At 55.8% G+C, this 22,136-nt stretch overlaps 1 protein-coding gene across 1 annotated transcript; it reads right to left on the reverse strand.

The window, feature by feature from the left end:
* Nucleotides 1–4,550: 4,550 nt before the first annotated feature.
* Nucleotides 4,551–21,862, reverse strand: MAP1S (microtubule associated protein 1S). Its single transcript, XM_058723579.1, has 7 exons — nt 21,724–21,862; nt 20,311–20,412; nt 18,770–18,852; nt 17,369–17,509; nt 14,321–16,694; nt 5,624–5,859; nt 4,551–4,796 (listed from the first exon to the last, which is right to left on the reverse strand). The coding sequence occupies exons 1-7, from the start codon at nt 21,860–21,862 to the stop codon at nt 4,641–4,643; spliced, it is 3,231 nt and encodes a 1,076-aa protein (XP_058579562.1). The 3' UTR covers nt 4,551–4,640.
* Between the last annotated feature and the right edge of the window lie 274 nt (nt 21,863–22,136).

The following is a 22,136-nucleotide window of genomic DNA, read 5'->3' on the forward strand; positions in this document are numbered from 1 at the left end:
CGTTCTGGAAAATTCTCTGCCTTCATCCTCTTCAGAGTTTGCCTCTGCTCTTTCTCTCTTACCCTCCCGTTTCTTCCCATATTTGGGAAACGCACTCTGCTCCATCTTCTAACTCATCAGTTTTCTCTTCGGACAGCTCAAATCCATGGTTAGCCGCATTCAGTGTTTGAGACCTCCATTATTTGCTGATTTCTTAGTTATTTTTGGCTCTTCTCCATATGTCTTGCCCTCTGTTCCACACTTCAGGATTAAACACACTAATTCTGGGTCTAACGATGCTGAGCTGCAAGTCTCTGCTGCCTTCAGGACCGCTGGCTCCCCCGCCATGTGGACAGGTTGAGTTTCGATACCAGTTCATACGCAGTTCCTGGGACGTGACTAGGGGAGTTCTTTGGATGTTTGTTTACTTTTGACAGAGACAGAGAGAGACGGAGACAGAGCACAAGTGGGAGAGGGGCAGAGAGAGAGGGAGACACAGACTCTGAAGCAGGCTCCAGGCTCTGAGCTGCCACCGCAGAGCAAACACGGGGCTCGAACTCACGGACCACGAGATCACGACCTGAGCCGAAGTCAGAAGCTTAACCGACTGAGCCACCCAGGTGCCCCGTGACTGGAGGAGTTCTCGAAGGCTGGGGTTGGAGGCTCAAACAGCAAACCTTCAGGGTCACCACCACCCTGGATGACTTTAAACTGCTTTGTCTACTGGAGGCCTCTGGACACCCAGATACTGCTGGAGCTGCAAACTCAAGCGAGGTCACCCATCATTGGACTAGATTCTACCCCCCTCTTCCTCCCAACAGACAGGCTGGAGATAACCGAGTTTCCTTTCCATTCCTGGGAAGATCTTATTTTGATTGTGACTTCACCCTGTGAGGTCTTGACTTAACAGACCCACCATCTTGAAGGTCCGTGAAAACGAAAGACCAAACCCAGCCTAACGCAGAAGCTGCCTCCCGCCTCTGTGGACATTCTGGCCTCTGACTGCTCCTTCGCCTCTGTTTGCCCACGGACGCGTTAATCAAGATTTAACTCTTTTTACTCGGCAGTTTTCACTGTTTTTCTTGGAAGATCGGCTTGAGAATCTAGTCTACGACGTGGTCAAAAGCAGAAGTTTATAACATTTCTTTCTTTTCTTTCTTTTTTTTTCTCTTTTCTTTTCTTTTCTTTTCTTTCATCCCTTTCTTCTTTCTTTTTAAAAGATTTTTATTTTTTAAGTCATCTCAGCACCCAGCGTGGGGCTAGAACTCACAACCCCAAGATCAAAAGTCACATTCTTTATTTACCAAAGGAGCCAGCCAGGCGCCCCTGTGACATTTCTCATACATGTGTTTGGGCCCCCTCTGTGCAGATTCTAGAACTCCCAAGAGGAAGGAGCATGTGAAAACAGCTGGGAATTTAAGAAGGGGAAAAATAAAATTAAGGAGAAACTATATACCAGTGAAAATAGCGGGGAGAGGGCCAGAAAAGCTGGTGATGGGTTAGAGCAGATGTAGAAACAGACGCAAACCCACGGGGTCTTATTCAGGGAGGAGGGAGCGTTTCAAATCTGCGCAGGCCTGGGACAATCAGCTGGCCCTCGGGGCTGGGGCAACCCCTCCATCTCTCTTCATCCCCAAATAAGTCCTAGGTGGATCAAAATAAAAGTTAACATGAGAAACACAGAGAAAACACCATGGGAGAACTTGTGCCAGCCGCGAGGAAGGCCTCTCAGAGCACAAAAGAAAGACCTTTAAAGATTGTGGTTTGAAAACCATGAAAACAAAATGCTTACAGAAAAACTGTTCATAAAGTGGGAAGATGTGGGGGGGGGGGGGGGGGAACAAACTCACCGCACAAGAGCTTAATGGTTAAGAGGGTAAATCTTATATGTTTTTTAGCACAATTAAAAACCTTTTCACGTTTCTTGAAAAAGTAGAGTTGTGACGTATCAGTGAGAAGAAACACCTATAATAAAACAGTGGAAGCAGCTAATTAAACAATTAATACCAACGCGAAACCCTCCGAAACCCTCCCTGGTGATAGACGAAATGGAGAATGGGAGGCAGCACCTGCCACAGGGCAGTCTGGCCAAAATGACACCTGGGGCAGTGTTATAAACAGCGGCCCGCCCCCAGGCCCTGAGCGAAGAAGCCCACCCTTACCCGCAACAGGAAAAGGCAAGACAAAGGGCCGTAACCCTCACCCGCATGCGCACGTGCGGCTTTGCGAAGGACACGCCTGGCGGGGGGCGCTCGGATCCCAGCACTTCCGCTTTCCTGGTAAACGGACGGAGGGCACAGGGTCACAGACCCAGGTCCCAGGCGCTGGGGAGCTCCCCAGGTGGCTGCCGCACCTGTCCCCGGCCGGGTGTGCATTGACCTTGGTCGCGGCCTCACCCACGGTGCCCTTGTGGGTCCTGTCCCTGTGGGCGCCCACGCAGGTTCCCCTGGCGTCCACCTGCCCTTCCCGATGCCCGGCCTTGTCAAGTCCCAACATCCCACAGGAAGACCACCAGACGCCGGTTCGGTGGCTCCCACACGAAGCAGTCAGGTCCCACAAACCAACCCTTGGTAGGCAAGACGTGTCCCTGCCTGCTGTGGCCCTGCCAGCTCCAGACGGAATTGTGTGCCCCCTGTGGGGTAAGGCCAGTTTGTTTCCTTCTTGTGATGCGAGTGCAGGACTTACGCTTTGATTGCCCAGGCATCCTCTTCAAAGATGGTAGCTGGAATGAACCTACTCGCCAGCCACGCCTCTAGAGAAAGAGGCCGCCTGCCCGGACTGTGGCTCCTTGTTTTAGAGGTCTTGGTTGATTTTGGTAACTGGCCTTTCGGGCCACTCGTTTTGTTTTGTTTTTGCTCCCTCCCATCGCTTTAAATTCCCACTGGGAGGTTTTAAGTTTACCAAGAAACAATGGGCCCTGGAAACCCTGGGCTCCCATCCTGGACCCAATAAGAGCAGAGGCCCGGCCAGTGAACAAGCAGCTCTGTCTCAGTCCCCCCCTCGCCCCTCTCACTATGTGACCCTGGGGGCGCTGGGTGATCTCCAGGTCTGGTAAGTGAGAAACCTTTATTTTTTTTCAGTTTCCCGATGGGTGTCCGGCGGAAGGGCGTCTTGTAAGCAGAACCACAAAGGCCAGTCCAACCACGACACTAGTCATCGATCAGCTGAGCCCTAACTACTGCGAGACACCCCCTCATTTCCTATGCGTGAGCCCCACTCCCCTCCGTGATGGTGTCTGGAGGTGGGGGGTGCTTCGGGAGAGCGTTAGGTCGCGGAGGCCAGGGGGGTGGGGTCCCATCCCGGGGTTGGTGCTGCCGAAGGAGGGGCCGTGAGAGGATGTGTCCCCACGCCCCCTCCCCGTCCACGCGGGGACACAGCCAGAAGGCAGCCATCTGGAAGCCGGAGGGCCTGCCCTCGGCAGACCCCTGGCACCCTGATGCACCCTGGTCTCCACCGTCCAGCCTCCGGAGCTGCGGGAAGGAAGCGTCTGTCGGGGAAGCCGCCTGGTATCGTGCCACAGCAGCCTGGACGCGCCGAGCTGGGGGCCGAGACGGCCGGAGGAAGGAGTCTGTACCAGGACACCTACGCGGCCACACACAGGGACTCAGGCCGCCGTGTCCGGGGAAGCGAGCCATGTGCCGACCGGCTCAGAACATCTCCCGGGACCGTCACAAGGTCCCACACACAACAGTTCATTCTTGCAGTTCTGGAGGCCCAGCTCTGAAATCAAGGTGTACACAGGGTCGGTTCCTTCAGAAAGTTCTAGGGGACAATCACTCCTCACCAGCTTCTGGGGCTGCAGCATTCCTCGGCTGTGGCCCCATCACCCCAGTCTCTGGCTCCATGTCCGCGTGGTCTTCCCCTCTGTGTCACCTCCTCTGTCTCTTATAAGGACACGCGTCATTGGATTTAGGGCCCATCCAGAGAATCTCAAGAGCCTTCACTTAACTGCATCTGAAAATCCCTTTCTCCAGACACAGTCACACTCACAGATATCAGGTGTCAGGGCTCAGACGTACGCTTTTCGGGTCGCCGTTCAACCCAGGACGCAGGGCACCTCGTCTAACGTTCTAGCTAGGTTGTCTCCACGCGTGCAGAGAGCAGGCAAGGGGTTCTTCGGGAATGGATGTTTTGTAATCTCTGGGTTTCAGGTTCTCCTCTAAGACCTCCCTGTGGCATGTGACTCTCCTGCCACGAGCATGAGGTATCTCTAGGAACGGAGAGTGACCTGTTCTATCGCTTTGGAGCACAGAGCCTGGGGTTCCAGTCTCACCCTGTCCCTGGCCGGTTTGTGTGGCAGAGTGGAGTCCGGCTGCCCTCAGGGGTTCCAGCTTCCCCGCCAGTAAAAATCGGCCTCTCACGCTTGCCGGGTCCGGCCGGAGGGCCGCAGTCAGCGGCGGGCACCGGCTGTCGGCGGTCACTACCGGAAAGGCACACCCCCTCCCCGGGCCTGGGTTTTCCGGCCTGCGACACGGAGGCCGGAGCACGCCTGACCTGGGGGCCAACACGGCGGCGATGACCGTCCCGGAGGCTGCCAAGTCTCCCGCCAGCGGAAGGAACTGAGGCCACAGCCGGGTGGAGTACCTGGTTTATTTGTGACGCAGGTGAATCTCAGGGTCGGGGCGGATGCCGGGCCGCGGGGGCGGGTGTCAGGCGCCGAGCTAGAACTCGACCTTGCAGGCGGGGAAGGCCTCGTCCTGCATGGATACGGTGCTGTTGCTGCCCAGCACGGTGATGCCCAGCGCCTGGTGCCGGGCATGCGTCTCCTCGTACCACTCGTGCATGGCCGCGGAATCGAAGGTGGGGATCAGGGTCACCTGTGGGTGGGACAGACGGGCTGACGGTGAGGGGGAGCACCTGTGACCTCTGGGCCCAGACCCTGCTCCACCCCCGGCATCTGAGACCCTTCTTCTCTGACCACAGTTGCTCTCACCTGGATGTCTGCACCCGCCCATCCCTGAGGTCCTTTCCTGTCCCCACGGCACCCAAAGGACCCGGGCCCCTCTCCGGCTCCTCCCTTGGACACACCCAGTTTGCCCTACCTCTGCCCGGTGCCCGGAACCCTCCGTCCTGGCTCCCGACAAGCTGTGGGGTGGGAGGGGACACGGGGGGGGGTGGGGTGGGGACAGGGGCTGCACATGCTCCCTGAGGCTGGGCGTCGGCACCTCACACGCCGAATGGGTAGCCAGGCACCTTCAAGCCAGACTTGCGTCACCCTTCAAGGATGTGCTTCAAGGCTTCCTTGGGGGACAGCCCCAGCCCACAGGATCAATTCTCAACTTTCGCAGCTACGTGGACACCTCGCCTACTCCTCCTGGCCAATTCTCGTGACTGGGATGGTTAAGAGCCCAGGAGTCAGGGAAGCGGATCAAACCGGGCCCGTCCTGCACCCTCATCCAGGCTGCTCCAGACAGACGGAGGGGACAACGGGAACAGAGTCCTGAGAGCTGGTGGGACCCGTGAACCTGCCTTCATTTCCGTGGCCTTGGGGACACAGCTCGGGCTCTCTCAGCCCCACTCCCTCTTCTGTGGGCGGGTGAAGGTCACACAGACCTCCCAGGACTAAGTTCAACAGGAACACGCCAGGAGGTATGCGGCCCGACCTCGTGCCAAGACTGTCTGGGGCCCCGGGGTGGTCACGCACCTGGAGGTCACGGTCCCATTGCTGCTTGCCGGCCAGCAGTGCGTCCAGGACAGCCCTCATGCCCTCTTCCTTGCGCTGGTCCTGGCCGCTGATGACGTAACAGAGCGCACGCACTCTTCGGAAGAATTCCTCGTCCACCAGCCGGGCGCTGCTCCCGCTGGGCAGGTAGGCCAGGTCGAGGTAGACGGGGGAGCCGGGAGGGGCTGCTGACCCACCTGGTCGGCTGCCAGCTGACCCTGCGGGCAAGAAGGATGGGGTCAGACCTGAGCTCCTGGGACCCAGGGCCTGGGAAGGGGCTCCCACCTCTGTCTACATCTCTCTGAGTGGCTCCCTCCTCAAGGAGGAGGCCTGATGTATCTTAAAGCTCTCCTTGGCATGGGAAGTTACTCAACGAACTCTGCAAAGACCCCTGGCCATATCCTCAGTGCTTGGACCCTCCCTGGCTGGTCCCCGGACACAGACATACCCAGGGCCAGAGGTAAGGAGGGTAGGAGGAGGCAGTCAGGGAGGGCTTCCAGAAAGACGGGGTTTTAGAGCTTCAGCTCCCAAGGCAGCCAGTATCTAGAACAATCTGCTGCTTCTGCAGCATCCATCTGCTCAATTACTCAAAGGGCATTTATCAAGTCCTCCCGGGCATTAGGCACTGGGGACGTGCCAGTGACCCAGACAGACAAAAATCCCTGCCCCCAAGGGCAATGGGGAGACAGAGTGGGAGTGGGAAGGACAGAATTGCAAGAGGGAGACTGGACGTGGCATTGCTTTCAGAGCCTCATCCGTGGCCCTGAACCTAGAGCTTATGCAAAGGGGAATGAGGCCACCGGTCCCAGGCGAGTGTCTCATAATCATAATCAATTGAGGACAAATCGGGATCTGAGGCACAGGAAACTGGCCAGATGCTTGACATCTTTGGACCGTAAACACTGCCTGGCTCAGGGCGTGGGCCCAGAGGGCTGCCGCGGCATTTGCGGGGTGAGTGAATCCCCTAGCTTTGGGCAGGCGGCATCCCTCGCTCATAGCTGGGAACAGTGGCGGTGAGGATCTTAAGTCTCAAGAAGAGAAAGCCGCCATGGCCGTGATGAGCCCAAGGGAGACAGGAGCAGCAGAGGCGGAACAGCCAGACAAGGGGAACATGGGCAGAGGCCGCAGGACAGGAGGACGGGGTAGGGCAGGGACCGGCCAACTACAGCAGCGCCTGCTTTTGTAAACACAGTTTTACCGGAACGCCCTTTGGGTTCCATATGAAGCTGCTGTTCTGCCGCGGCACGGAGTCGAGTTGTTGGGACAGAGACCACCTGGCCTGCGAAGCTGGCAACGTTTACCCTCTGGCCCTTTTAAGACACAGTCTGCTGACACTAGCAGAGGGTCAGTCTGTCCGAGGCAGTGGGAGAAGGAGCCCAGGCACACACGGGCTCGGATGACTCCCAGCCTCCAGGTGCCAGCCTCGGCCACAGGCCTGGGTAGCCACTCTGGGCTGGGGACCCCTGAGCTGCTAAAGCTCACAGGGGCCCAGCAGGTGTCTCTCCCGGCAAGTGCCCAACGAGGATAAGAGGGGGCAGCTCCGGGGGGCACCGAGGCTGGGAACTAATGACAAGCCACGGGGCGAGAGAAGCCTGGGACATCGGTCAGCTTCCGGAGGGCAGGGCCACCAAGGCACCTGCAACCGGTGAGCAAGCACTCGGGGACACCAGCTCAAGTCATCACCGCTGCTTTCCCACCACCCCCGGTACTTCCAGGCCCGCAGTGCCCTCCGCCGTGGTCACCGAGCACTGGAACGTGGCAGGGACGAGCTGACACGAGCTGGGGTTCGGTGCAAAGCACACACCAGGCACCCAAGACTCAGCGTGGCCACGAGAAGGGGAATTAGCTAGTCATCTTTCATACCGACGGCATGTTGGAATATTCTGCGATCATAGCACGCGTACAGAGTATGAACTCGGCAGGAGGACCCGGGGGATGACGGTGCAGCTGGGAAGCACCGGGAATCCGTCTCCCCTTCCAGACAAGAGTCGTGCTGGCAGCCTCTCCCTGACTTCCAGGAGATGGAGAGAACGGGAACATTTTTTTCTCCTTTTCTCCCATCTACCCCTCCCCACTTCATTTTTCACTTTTTCCCCTTTTAAGGAGCCAGACACGTAAGGACTAAGCTGTTCAAAAGCCAACGCATGGAATCGTTCGTTATCCTCTACACCTGAAACTCACATAGCTGTTAACTATACTGGAATTAAAATGAAAAACTTAATAATAATAAAAAAAAAAAAGCCACTGTATATATGGGAGATTTGGGAAAATCACTACACACACCCAGAAAGGTGCAGGCTCATGAAAACAGAAACAGCACATGATAATTAAACAAAGAAAGGGCGCCTGGGTGGCTCAGTCGGTTAAGCGTCTGACTTCGGCCCAGGTCATGATCTCGCGGCTTGTGGGTTCGAGCCCCGCGTCGGGCTCTGGGCTGACAGCTCGGAGCCTGGAACCTGCTTCAGATTCGGTGTCTTCCTCTCACTCTCTGCCCCTCCCCCGTTCACACTCTGTCTCTCTCAAAAATAAACAAACATAAAAAAAAAAATTAAACAAAGAAGCCACACAAACCTTCCCCCTGGGGAAGGGGGAGATTTGGATCTCTGGAGTTAACACATTATTAAACTCAAATGTCCAGTTTTCAACAACAGCAAAAATCACAAGGCAAACAAAGAAACAGGAAAAGTATAGCCCAAGGTAAAAAAAAAAAAAAAAAAGAAAAAGAAAAAAAAATCAACAGAAACCACTCCTGAGAAAGGCCAGATGGTGGGCTTACTGAACAAAGACTTTAAACCAACTTAAAAATGCTCACAGAAAGGAAGACATGCAAGAAAACGTTGTGTGAATAAAAACAGAAACATCACTAAGGGCAGAGAAAATTTAACAATAAACCAAAAGAAGATCCTGCAGCTAAAAAGTACAATAACCGAAATGAAAAATTCACCAGAGGAATTCAATTCATGATGTGAACAGTGATTTCTGATAGGACAATAGCAATTATCAAGTTCGAGGAACAGGGAGAAATAAGGACCGAAGAAAGTGAACGGCAGCGTGAGGGATTTGTGAGACACCATCGAGAGGGCCGACATACACATGTGGAGTCCCAGGAGGAAAGGGGCAGAATGATTATTTGAAGAAATGATGGCCCCACACTTCCCATGTTTGATGAATGGCGTTAGTAAACGTCCAAGAAGCTCAACAAATTCCAAGTAGGATGACACACATTGAGACACATGAATAGTCCAACTGCTGAAAGAGAATCTCTTTGAGAGAGAGCAGAGATAAAAGGCAAGTTTCTATGTATAAATGTTTATATTAAAAAAGAAGATCTCCATGCAACAACCTAACTATTAACCTAAGGAACCAGAAAACAACAAAAGTAAATCTGAAGCTAACAGAGGAGAGGAAATGATAAAGATTAGAGCAGAGATTTTAAAAATTGAGAATAGAGGGGTGCCTGGGTGGCTCAGTCAGTTGAGCGTCCGACTTTGGCTTAGGTCATGATCTCGTAGTTCTTGAGTTCGAACCCCGCATCGGGCTCTGTGCTGACAGCTCAGAGCCTGGAGTCTGCTTTGGATTCTGTGTCTCCCTCACCCTCTGTCCCTTCCCTGCTCATGCTCTGTCTCTGTCTCTCAAAAATGAATAAACGTTAAAAAAAATTTTTTTTTTAATTGAGAATGAAAAACACAAAAGATAACCAACAAAACCACGAGTTGGTCCTTCAAAGAGATTAACAAAACCGGGGGCGCCTAGGTGGCTCAGTCGGTTGAGCGTCTGACTTCAGCTCAGGTCACGATCTTGCAGTCGGTGAGTTCGAGCTCTGCATCGGGCTCTGTGCTGACAGACAGCTCAGAGCCTGGAGCCTGTTTTGGATTCTGTGTGTGTCTCTCTCTCTGACCCTCTCCCATTCATGTTCTGTCTCTCTCTGTCTCAAAAATAAATAAACGTTAAAAAAAATTAAAAAAAAAAAAAGATTAACAAAACTGACAGGCTTTTAGCTAGACTAAGAAAAAAGCGAGAAGACTCAAATTGATAAGCTCAGAAATAAGAGGGGGACACTACTACCTACTTTACAGACATAAAAAGCATGATGAGAGTACTCTGAACAGCTGTACAACCAAGAAACTGCATAACCAAGAAGAAACATACAAATGCCCAGAAACACAAAACCTACCAAAGACTGAATCACAAAGAAACAGAAAAGCTAAACAGATCTATCATTAGTAAGGAGATTGAATCAGTAATCAAAATCCTCTTGAGCCTAAGTTTCTACCAAACATTTAAAGAAGAACTAACATCGATCCCTCTCTGACTTTTCCAAAAATACTGAAGAGCAGGGAACACATCCTAACTCATTCTAGGAGGCCAGTGTTGCCCTGATACCAAGGTCAGACAAAGACACTACGAAGAAAACTACAGACCAATATCCCTTATGAACCTTGATGCAAAAATCTTCAACAAATATTAGCGAGCCAAATTCAGCAGCATATTAAAAGGATCAGACACTGTGGTCAAGTGGGAATCCCTGGGGTGCAGGGATGGCTCCACATATGAAAAATCAATATAGCCACATGTTTGGTATAGAGATTACTTAAAAATGAAATTAAAAACCATGTTTTTAGGGGCGCCTGGGTGGCGTAGTCGGTTAGGCGTCCGACTTCAGCCAGGTCACGATCTCGCGGTCCGTGAGTTCGAGCCCCGCGTCAGGCTCTGGGCTGATGGCTCGGAGCCTGGAGCCTGTTTCCAGTTCTGTGTCTCCCTCTCTCTCTGCCCCTCCCCCGTTCATGCTCTGTCTCTCTCTGTCCCAAAAATAAATAAAAAACGTTGAAAAAAAAAATTAAAAACAAAACAAAACAAAACACACCATTTTTTTAATGTTTATTTATTTTCGAGAGACAGAGACAGAGTGCAAGCAGGGGAGGGGGAGAAAGAGAGAGGGAGACACAGAATCTGAAACAGGCTCCAGGCTCCCAGCTGTCACATAGAGCCTGGTGCGGGGCTTGAATTCCCGGACCGTGAGATCATGACCTCATGGGCGGACACCTAACCGACTGAGCCACCCAGACACTCCAAAAAATGAAATCTTAAAAAAAAAAAAAAAAAAAAAAAAGTATGTATGTATGTGTACACACACACACACACACACACACACACACACACACACACACGTATGGACCGCCTAGCTGGCTTGGTAGGTAGAGCATGTGACTCTTGAGCTCAGGGTTGTGAGTTTGAGCCCCACGTTGGGTGTACAGATTATTTAAAAATAAAGTCTTAGGGGCGCCTGGGTGGCTTGGTCAGTTAAGCATCTGACTTCAGCTCAGGTCATGATCTCACGGTCTGTGAGTTCGAGCCCCGTGTCGGGCTCTGTGCTGACAGCTCAGAGCCTGGAGCCTGTTTCAGATTCTGTGTCTCCCTCTCTCTCTGCTCCTCCCCTGTTCATGCTCTGTCTCTCTCAGTCTCAAAAATAAATAAACCTTAAAAAAATTAAAAAAAAAAAAAGTCTTAAAAGGAAAAGAAAAATCAATATAATAGACCACATTAACAGAATGAATAAAACAACGCAATCATTTCAACTGTTGCAGAAAGGCATTTGACAAAATTCAACACTCTTTCGTGATAAAAACCCTCAACAAACTATGAATAGCATGAAACTGCCTCAACATAACACGAGCCATGTATGAAAAACTCACAGCTCACATCATACCCAATGGAGAAAGACTATCAGCTTTTTTTCTAAGAGCAGGAACAAGGCAAGAATGTTGGCTTTTGCCACTTAGAGTCAACACAGTACTAGAAGTGCTAGCCAGAGCAATCAGGCAAGAAAAAGAAAAGATATCTACGTTAGAAAAGAAAAAATTAAAGTTATCTCTGATCACAGATGACACGCTCTTACGTGCAGAAAACTCTAAGATGATGCGCACGCGCGCACACACACACACACACACACACACACACACAATCTGTTGGGATAGATGTATTCGGCAAAGTAGCGGGACACAAAACCAACACACACAAACCAATTATGCTTCTATATGCTAATGGTGAACGATTTGAAAAGGAAACTAAGAAAACAACTGTCTTTACAATAGTATTAACATAGAATAAAATACTTAGGGATTAATTCAGCCAAGAAAACAAAATATACGAAAACTAAAAAACACCGCTGAAAGAAATGAAAACGTAGAAACTCACGGAAAGGACATCCCATATTTGTGGATTAGGAGACTTAATATCCGCCGAGCCGTTGACACTACCTGAGGCAAACTACAGATTCGGTGCTGTCACGATCAAAGTGCCAGCGATGGCTTTTTGCAGAAATAGAAAAACCATCCTAAAATTCATATGGAATCTCAAGGGATTCCAGGAGGCAAGACAATGTTGAAGATCAAAGTTGGAGGACTCACACTTCCTGATCTGTAAACTTATGGTAAAGGGACAGTAATCAAGACAGTGTGGTGTTGACATAAAGACGGACACATGATAGGCCAACGGAACAGAAAGCCCGGAAATAAACCCTCACCTATGTGATGAGATGATTTCTGACAACGATGCCGAGACCATCAGAGGAGAAAGGACCGTCTTTTCAACCAATGGTGCTGGGAAAATCGGAGGTCTACATACAAAACAATGAAACTGAACCCTTATTCAGCACCACGGACAAAAATTAACTCAATTTATCCTGGGAACAAAATGTGAGCGCTAAAACCATAAAACTCTTAGAACAAAGCAAAATCTTCACCCGACTGGATTTAGCAATGATTTTTTGGATGTGACAACAAAAGCACAGGCAGAAAAAAAAAGCCGAACTGGATTTTATGACGATTACAAACTTTTGGGCGAAGAACACGATCAACAGAATAAAAAGGCAACCCCACAGAATGGGAAAAAAATATTTGCAGATCATATACCTGACAAAGGGTTAATATCCACAATATATACAGAACTCTCATAACCCAACAGCAAAAAGACTACCCGATTCAAAAAGGGGCAAAAGACCTGAACAGACATTTCTCCAAAAAAGGTATATAAATGGCCGACAGCACACGAAAAGATGCTCAACATCATTAATTCGGGAAATGTAAATCGAAACCACCACGAGGTATCACCTCACACTCATCAGGTGGCTACTCTAAAAATAATAAACAAGCTGGCGAGGATGTGGAAAAACTGGAACCTTCTTTGCACGGCTGGTGGCATTAATGTAAAACGGTGCGGCCATTGTCGAAAACAGCATAGTGGTTCCTTAAAAACTCAAAAATGGAATTACCGTGTGATCCAGCAATCCCACTTCTGCGAATATACCCCAAAGAGTTGAAAGTAAGTTCTCCACGAGATATCAGTCCAGTCACGTTCACACCAGCATCATTCGACAGTAGCCAAAAGGCAGAAGTAACCCAAGAGTCCATCCGTGGGTGAACGGATAAACAAAATTTGGTCCATCCGTGCAACACGGTATTATTCAGCCTTAAAAAGGAAGGAAATTCTTAAAAACGAAAATAAGGGGAAGAGAATTATGACACAGGCTACAACGTGAATGGACCACGGAGACATGATACTAAGTGAAATAAACCAGTCACAAAAGATAAATATGGTATGATTTCACTTGCAGGAGGTCCCTAGAGGAGTCAGATTCATAGAAACAGAAAGCAGAACCAGAGGGTGCCAGGGATTGGGAGAGGAGGAATGGGAATTCGTTTTTTAATGGGGACAGAGTTTCAGTTTTGCAAGAGAAAAAGGAGCCCTGGAGACCAATTGGTGGGGCTGGTTGCACAGCAATGCGAACGTACTTAACGCTACGGAATTGTGCACTTAGCAACGGCTAAGGTGGTAAATGTCCTGTTAAGAGATCTCATCACAACTAAGGAAGACCGGGAAGAAAAGTTACCGCAGCGTACCTAAAACTGCTATCCTTAGATAGGTCTGCTTACGGGGTGGCCCCGGCTGGAGTCTGGGGAGCCTGGATTTCAGAAAGGTGCCCACCCCTAAGTGACAAGAGTGGCTCACCGCGCCTGTTTGCTCCGCAGCAGCGTGGCTCAGGCTGAACGCCTGCTTCACCCTTGCTGAGGAGTCTGGGATGTTGGCACACGTCAGGCAGAGGGTGCCAACGCGACGAGCAACACCCTGAGCGCTCAGTCTCTAACGAGCATCCCTGGTGGACACCACCTCGTATGGGTCACCAGGGCACGCTGCTCGGGCATTAAGCACACGGTGGGACCACACTGGGAGACGACTCTACAAGCCTGTGCCTGCCCCCCCCCCCCCAAGAGCCCCCCTCCCCGTGCCCCTTCTCTTTGCCGATTCCCTTCTGTATCCTTTTGCTCCAACACAGCTGAGCCAGGAGTAGGACTGCATCCCGAGTCCCGACTGCAACACTGAGCCTGGTGGTGGGGGGCTTGGGAATCTCTACGCAAACAGGTTATACTATTAAAAGTAATTTCACCTGTTTCTACTCGCTGTGGCACTAGCGACCTCACGATGACAGATGTGCTCACGTTATGCTTCCGTGGGTGGCACTGCTTGAATGTCTCGGAATTACAAGCGAGCCAGAGCTTCCATTTTGTAGGAGAAACTGACGCCCAGAGAGGGTGGCAGGCGTGGCTGAGGCCACACAGCAAACAGGGAACAAAGACTTGGGCCGGTCACCCTGCTGTAGGCCTCCAGCCCCTGGGCACTTACCAGATGGGCCCCGAGTGGTCGTCTTGGGGACCGAGGACTTTCTGGACAGGGGTGCCCGACCTCCCTTGTCACTGGGCTCGCTCCGGGTGCCGAGGGGCCGACCGGCCCGGTCTCCACCGGCCAGTCCCTTGGTTTTGGCAGTGGTCGCGGGAGTGGCTTTGGAGGCGGGAGTGGCTTTGGAGGCGGCAGTGCTGGGGTGAGGGCGAACCCCGGACTTCCGGGTGCGGCCGTGGCCCTCCGTCAGCCGGGCCTGCTCAGGGGGCAGCACCTCGGGGTCCACCATGCAGATGCCGGGAGGGGTGGGCAGCGGCGGGGGGAACTTGAGGGGCTCGGGCAGCGGGTCACGGCGAGGGACCCCTGCGCCCTCCATGTCTTCATCCGAGTCCGCGATGCCGGGGGCGGCAGGCAGGGGGTCCGAGTCAGACAGGGTGGGCAGGGACTCGCTGACGGAGGTGGGTGGGGTCTCCTCAGCTCCCGGGGCTCCCGCCCGCTCCTGGGACCGGGCGCTGCTATCAGAGCTGCCTGGGGACGCGGGCGCGGGTGCCACGGGCACAGCCTTCCGGTGCTCAAACTCACAGGGTGACACCAGGCACAGGTCCACGTCGTGCGGGGAGGCCGATCGCCGTACCCGGGGGCCGCGGAGGGGGAGGCTCAGCCCAGCGTCGCCCGCGGCGGCAGGCGGCGGCGGCAGCACCTGCTCGAAGGAGACGGACAGGGACTCGTCCACCTCCGTGGAGTGCGGGGATCCCACCTCGGCAGGCAGTGACGGTGTGGTCACCGTGGGCGAGGCATCCGGCCCAGCCTCCCCGCCCCGCAGCGGGCTCAGCGACAGCCGCCCGCTGCCCTCCGCCGGGCCCTGGTGGGCTCCAGTAGGCGAGGGTGTGCGCGGCCGGGGGGTGCTGGCACCCAAAAGCAGCTCCAGCGTCTTCTCCTCCAAGGTGCCGCCGTCCTCCCCGGGCGGGCTCAGCCCCAGCTCCAGGCTGCTCTCCTGGCTGGGGGTGGCCACCAGCTGGGGGGCGGGGGAGCCGCAGGCCTCTGGCGGCGGCGGGCTGGCCTCTCCACAGCGGAAGCTGGGGGGGCTGTGGGGCCCGTTCTCCGCCGGCGGGACGCCCGGGCGGGGGACATTGGGTGCCCTGCGGGGCCTGGGGGCGGCCTGGGCACCCGCCTTCTTCACGCTGACCGAAGCGGAGGCTGCCCGGCGCACCTCCTGGGGCTGGGTCCGAGGGACGCTTGGCTTGGGGTCCTTCTTCACCTCCCGGGGGAGCCTGGCTTCTTTCTCAGCCCTGCGGGGGGCCTCGACTCGAGGCGGGTCCTTCCGGGCCCCCACAGGGCGCTCCGGGGCAGGCCTGGCCGGTGCCATCGTCCGGCCTTCTCTTCTTAAGCTGTCCCGGGAGCCCACGCTTTCCTTGCTCTCCGCTCGCCGAGGCCCCACTAGGTCCTGGGGGGTCACCACAGGCTCTCGCAAGAACCCCAGGTGCTGCAGGCGGACCAGGCCATCCAGGAGGCGGGCGGGAGGTGTGCAGCCAGGGAACAGCACGCGCACCACCTTCTCGGTGGGGCCCGCGGGGTGCCACACTAGCAGGGCGCACACGGAGGCCGACGAGCGGTCAGCACCAGCCGCGGGCGGGTGCAGCACATACATGTCCAGCCGGCCCACGCCCATCTTCTGAAAGAGCACGGTGGGCTCGGCCGGGAGCGGCCCGCGGTTCAGAGTCAGGGGCGCGATGCCCAGCCGGGCCAAGAGGCTCAGGGCCAGCTCCGCCTCGTCCTCGCCGCTCACCAGACGCGAGATGGCCACGCGGGCGTTGAGGAACACGACCCCCAGGTTGGGGGAGATGAGCCTGCGGAGCCTGTCGTCCCCGGAGCCCCCGCCGGCCGCCGCCTCGTCTCGCTCGGCCAGCTTGCGCCGCAGAAGACTGTTGAGGCCCGGGAGGCTGTCGGCGCCGGCGTGGGTCACCAGCACGGCGTCCACCCGGTCCAGGTGCCGCACCAGCTTCCAAAAGCTCGACTTGGGGTTGGAGCCACCGTTGACCAGCACGGTGAAGCCATTGACGGCGAAGAAGGCGGCGTCGCCGAGGCCGCCGGGGAAGATGTAGCAGCAAGGCCGGGCGAGCCTGAGGAAGCCCACGGACGCTGGCGGCTCGAGCAGCTCAAAGGGAGACGGGGCCTCCAGCGACTCAGCCACGTACTCCAGGAACTGGCGCAGGCCCTCGGAAGCCGGCAGCTGCACGGGTGGGTTCCACTGCACCCGGAGCGCGCCCTGGAGGCCCAGCACCTCAGGTGCCAGCTGGGCCCAGTCACCGAAGGTTGGGCAGGTGATGGTGAGCTTCGGCAGGTCTGCAGGTGGGGGTGTGGACGCCAGAAGATCCCGGATCTACAGAGGGGCGGGGGTGACGGTTAAGAAGCCCCCTGGAGCCGGGCAACACCCAGCGCCTCGGGAAAAGTGGGCAAGGGCCCCTCCATCTTGATTCCTGGGGCTGGGAGAGTCCTTTGGCCGACCCTCGTCACCATTACGACAAATCGCAGACAAATCCCAGCCATCCCCACGGTCCGCAGAGACACATGCTCCTGACTCACCACCTGCTTCCCTCCCCTCCCCTCCCCTCTCACTCTCCCTGCCCCAAGGCCTTTGCACTTGCTGTTCTCTACAGCACAGCTCCCTCCAGGGACACCTTCCATGCTCCCCACCTCTGCTTTTTAGCTCACCGTCGTCACCTCACTCTCTACAACGGAAAAAGGTAAGGTTTATCGGCTGGCTTTGTTCATTTGCCACACCCGGACGAAGGACTTTAGAAAGGACCCTACCCAGCTGGGACCTGGAAGCTGGGGTGCCACTTGAGGTCTCTGGGATGTCTGCTGATCTACAGGCCTAGCCTCAAACCACACACCGTCGTGGGTGAGGGAACTGGGGCCCGACAATGGGAGGGACATGTGTCAGTGCTGCTGCTCCACAGAGGAAGGGATGGGGTGCAGAGAGGGACAGGTCACTAGGGCCACACAGCCCGAACTCAGAGCCAGGGGAAGCAAGACGAGGAGGAGGTGGCTTACCTCTTTGTCCCCTAGGACCTGGAGGAAGTGGCGGGGCGAGAAGCCCCCCGTCTGGAGCAGCAGCTCCCCTGTCCCTTCCAGGCAGGGCCCAGCCAATACCAGCAGCTTATGAGGGGCAGGGTCCAGCAGAAGGTTCCGGAGCTGAGGAAGGGGGAGACTGTTAAAGGCCCCACTCTGTGCCGTGACAAGGCCTACACCCTGCTTTGAGATGGCTCCCAGCCCCAAATCTCCATACAACCACCCGAATCCCTGTCCCCACCCCAGTACTCAACTAGAAGCTGGAAGGGTACCCTCCGGGCCTCCTGCTGAGCCCAACACCCTTCCCCCAACAAATTCCTGCTGCTCTTCCTACAAAGCCAGGCTCCGGGGCCTCCTCTTCCTAGAAGCCCACCATACCCTTTCTGGATTCCCTGGAGCCCACTCTCTCTCTGGCCCAGCCTCAAGGCCATGGAGAAGAGTGTATCTGTGTCTGGCTCTATCTCCTTCAGAGCTCCTTGAGGGAACAAAATGGAGCATTTTTGATCAGAGGAATCCACCTATACCGGGGTCTCTAGAGGGGCGTCCTGGGCTTCATCTTGTTCATTTTTCCTATGGGTAACTAGGAGAAGGGTATAAGATGTCCATAAATTAGAAGGATTAGGAAGTCAATTCGGGGCTCCAGGGTGGCTCAGTCTGTTAAGCGTCCGACTCTTTGTTTTAGCTGACGGCACAGAGCCTGCTTGGGATTCTCTCTCTCCCCCTCTCTGCCCCTTCTGTGCTCTCACACACTTTCTCTCTCTAAATAAATAAATAAACTAAAAAACAAAACAAAAAAACAAACAAACAAAAAAAAAGTCAATTCAGACAACTCCTGGGGGGCCCAGCTAGCGAGGGAGGCACAAGATGCAAACGTCAGCTGAGTCCTGCCTTCCTGCCTCCAGACCTTCCTCGCAAACTCCAGTCTTTCCTGACTTCACCTGTTCCTCCCACCGTCACCTCCGAGGGGGTGACAAGCTGAAGCTGAGGCCATCCAGGGAGACTTCCTGAAGGAGGGGGTGAGGCTGCTGAGTGTCAAGAGAATTTCAAACGGGGGCGCCTGGGTGGCGCAGTCGGTTAAGCGTCCGACTTCAGCCAGGTCACGATCTCGCGGCCTGTGAGTTCGAGCCCCGCGTCAGGCCCTGGGCTGATGGCTCGGAGCCTGGAGCCTGTTTCCGATTCTGTGTCTCCCTCTCTCTCTGCCCCTCCCCCGTTCATGCTGTCTCTCTCTGTCCCAAAAAATAAATAAAAAGCGTTGAAAAAAAAAAAAATTAAAAAAAAAAAAAAAGAGAATTTCAAACGGCACAAAGTCAGGGACGCAGGAAGTCAGGACTTGGGATGGTGCCGGTCCCGACAGCCTGCCCCCTGCGGATGACTGTTCCCTACCTCGTCACACAGGGACTTGTCTGATGGATTCAGGAGGACCAGTGTCTCCAGGGTGTCTCCGCGGTGGTGCAGGCTCCGCTGGCCTGTGGGGGTATTGGGCTCTGTGAGTTTGGGGCTGGGCCTTGTGCACAGGGTCAGGCGGTCCCGGTGTCGAGCCCTGCCTCCCTGTGTGACCCCAGGCAGCCACAAGCCCCTCCAGGACTCTGCTTCCAGGAAACCCCAGCCAGGGGGTCATCTGAGAATCAACAGGCGCATAGTAGAGCTGCGGGTCAGGATGAGTCCAGAACAGGAAACCAGCATTGGCAGGCCTCACATTGGAAACAGTGACAACAAGGCCATCCCTGCTTACAGGCTCCAATTCACAGCAGTCAGCCCTATGGGGGACGTCACTGTCACCCCATATAGGTAAGGAGCCAGAGCCCAGGGCCAACAAGGTACACCAGGAGGAGGGCAAAACAGGGGCAAGGGCTCTGAGGCAGGACTGGGCTCCAAGTGAGGATCAGGAAGTGGCGGGTGAGGCTAGAGCGAGGGGAGCACGGGGGAGCATGGGGCCAGGGAGGCCTCATGGGCCGGGAAGAGGGGAGTGGGGATGATTCCGGGATCTGAACCCTCGTCTGTCCCTCAGAGCCCAGAGGTTTCGGAAATGGGAGCACCAGGCCTAAGGCTAGAGAGGCAAGGACCTTTCGGCACCGGTCAACCTTTATCAGTTTATCACACGCTTATCATCATGTACGGATATTGCCCCATTCCGGTGGGGAAACCAAGGCACAGAGAGAGGAAATGGCCGCCAAGGACACACAGAACCGACGGGATTTCCAGCCCCTTCCCACCCCCAAATCCTGCGAGGGGTCAGGAAGCCACCAGGAACCACTGGGACAATGAGGCGAAGGACACTTCCTTCCCCTCCTGCAGCGGCCTAGAGGTGACTCAACGGGCTGGCTGAGGCAAGAGGGGCTGCTGGTGATACCCGGAACCCGCCCAGTAGCTGCTCTGTTCTGTGGGTCATCCTGGGCCGTGTGGGGCTGGCCCAGGCGTCCCAACCCCTCCCTCAATCTTGCTCCTCTCCCAGCTCCCCATCCACTGAGCACCTACTGTACAGGGGTCACAGCCACAAACCATACACAGTCCCTGCCACGCGGGGCCCACACTCTACCCTCCAGGCCCACTCAGCAGCCCCTCACTTTCCAAATATCTTCTCACCTTGCCTGGGCCCTTCCCTCCACTTGACACATCAGCCCCCAGATGCCTCTCATCCACAAAGCCCACTTCCTGGAGGTCTCCCTGTCCCCCACCCCTCAGCTGCCTCATCTGCAAAATGGGGACAAAAATACGAGTTCCTGCCACGTGTAGACCAAGGGAGTTAGCAGCGCTGGTCGGGGCCCAGCCCTGCTCCAACTTGACAGATCTCGGCTGTATTGTTACTGTGGTTGTTCACAGCCATACCCGAACCCTCCCCCATGCCTGGCACACAGCTGGCACTCAGAGAACACTTGCCCAATGAAGGGGAGCGGCTGGGACATGGGGGGGCTCTCCAGTCTCACCTTTCACGATGCTGGAGAAGGTGGCAGAGTGCCGGGACACGAAAATCTTGAGCTGCTCATCAAGGCTGCAAATGCCAGGGTCAATGTCCCAGGACCGGATGCCTGTCGGGGGCAAGGGGGGTGGTGGCCGGAGAAGTGAGGCAGGAAGTCAACTAGGCTCCCCAGCTCCCACAATATTTCAGTTAACTAGCATCTGGCAGGTGGGAGCCGTCCCAGCCCCTTCCCCTCAACCCGCCCCTGTACGCAACAGCCTGGAGACTCAGAACCACCTAAGGGGCCTCTGGCGTTGTCTCTGCATCCGCACCAAGGGACCCAAAGCGTTAATTTGGCATTTCACAGAGAAGATTCACAACATCAACAAAAGAGCCCCCACCTCCCGAACAGTCATCTGGTCCCCTCCATCATCTCCCCACCCCCACCACTGTCACACAGCCCCTTCTGCCCTGCCAGGAATGTTCCCACCTCCTGGCCTTTGCACCAGCTCTTCCCAGTCTCAGGAGGTCCTTCCCTCTGTCTCCCGACCCACCCTTCAGGCCCTCAGCGCTCTGCATCCTTCTGAGCACTCCTGACAGTCTGGGAGCTTAAAACTTGTCCTCACCCATTTTGGATCCTGCACCCTATCAGACTATTAGCACCGTGAGGGCAGAGCTGAACCTGTGGTTTCCACACTATCCCTGCGCACGGGGCGGGGTGGAGGTGGGGGAAGACTTGGGCACAGACGACGACATTCCCAAGGACGCAGAGATGTGCGCTGCCTTTCCATTTTGCAGGCGCCAGACCGAAGGCCCTGCCCATCTGAATGGGGGGGGGGGGATGAATGCCCTCCAAACACGGTGTGGGGTGCACGACGCCTGTGCCAAGTGGCTGCAGGTGAACCTCGCAGGTGCACCTACATGATTCATCTCCCCAGATGCCAAATCCCTTGGGCAGGCTGCGCCCGCCCACACCCCAATTAGCAACGGAAAGTGGGCCCCGGGGCTCCAGGCCCAGTCTCCCCATCCCAGCTCCTCCCTCCGGGACATCCAAGCTGCTATGACCCGGGGCTTCGAGGCGACCCCACCCTCCCCTCGGCGGGCCCACTGGGCGGGAAGCGGAGCCGTCTCCCGTGTTGCCCAATCGCGCGGGTCCCAAAGCCCGGGCCCCCGTCCCGTCCCCGGGCTACACCCGAGGCGGGGCGGGGCGAGGCAGCCCAATCCAGGCCCGGGTACCGCTTCCTCCGTGCGCGCCCAAGGCTTCTGCCCGCGCCGTAAGCCTAACCGTGAGGAAGACCGAGCCTCTGGACCCCCAGGATCCCGCCGCCGCCCATCGCCTCCCCGCCCCCAGCCCGGCCGCCGCCCCCCCTCCCCACCCCCTCGGGCCGAGACGCGCGGCAGCGCCCGCCTCTCGCACCCCGTGGCCCCAGGCCAACCCGACCTCGTTCGAGCTCCTCCAGCACATAAGCAAGCAGCCCCGAGCACCCGCACTCGCCGCCCACCACGAGCAGCAGCGAGCTCGGTGCCTGGGTCGCCCCGGGGCCCGCCGCCGCCGCCGCCGCCGCCGCCGCCGCCGCCATCTTCGCGCCGCACTGACGCTCCGAGCGCCCACCCTACTGGCCCCGCCCCTTAAAGGGGCCGTACCGGAAGACCCGAAGACCCCGCCCGGAAGCCCCCTCGCCCCTCGTGTGCCACGGCTGGCCCCTTTAGGTCTTGGGAGCTGGGGACGTGGGCACGGAAGTGGCTGGCAGGCTCTTGGGCCTCCACTTTGGCCACCCTTCCCAAATGATCATTCATTCATTCATCCATCCATCCATTCGTTCACTCAAGAAGCTTTGACTGCATGCCTACCAC

This window comes from Neofelis nebulosa, chromosome 4 (assembly GCF_028018385.1).
Source record: "Neofelis nebulosa isolate mNeoNeb1 chromosome 4, mNeoNeb1.pri, whole genome shotgun sequence".
NCBI classification, from domain to species: Eukaryota; Metazoa; Chordata; class Mammalia; order Carnivora; family Felidae; genus Neofelis; species Neofelis nebulosa.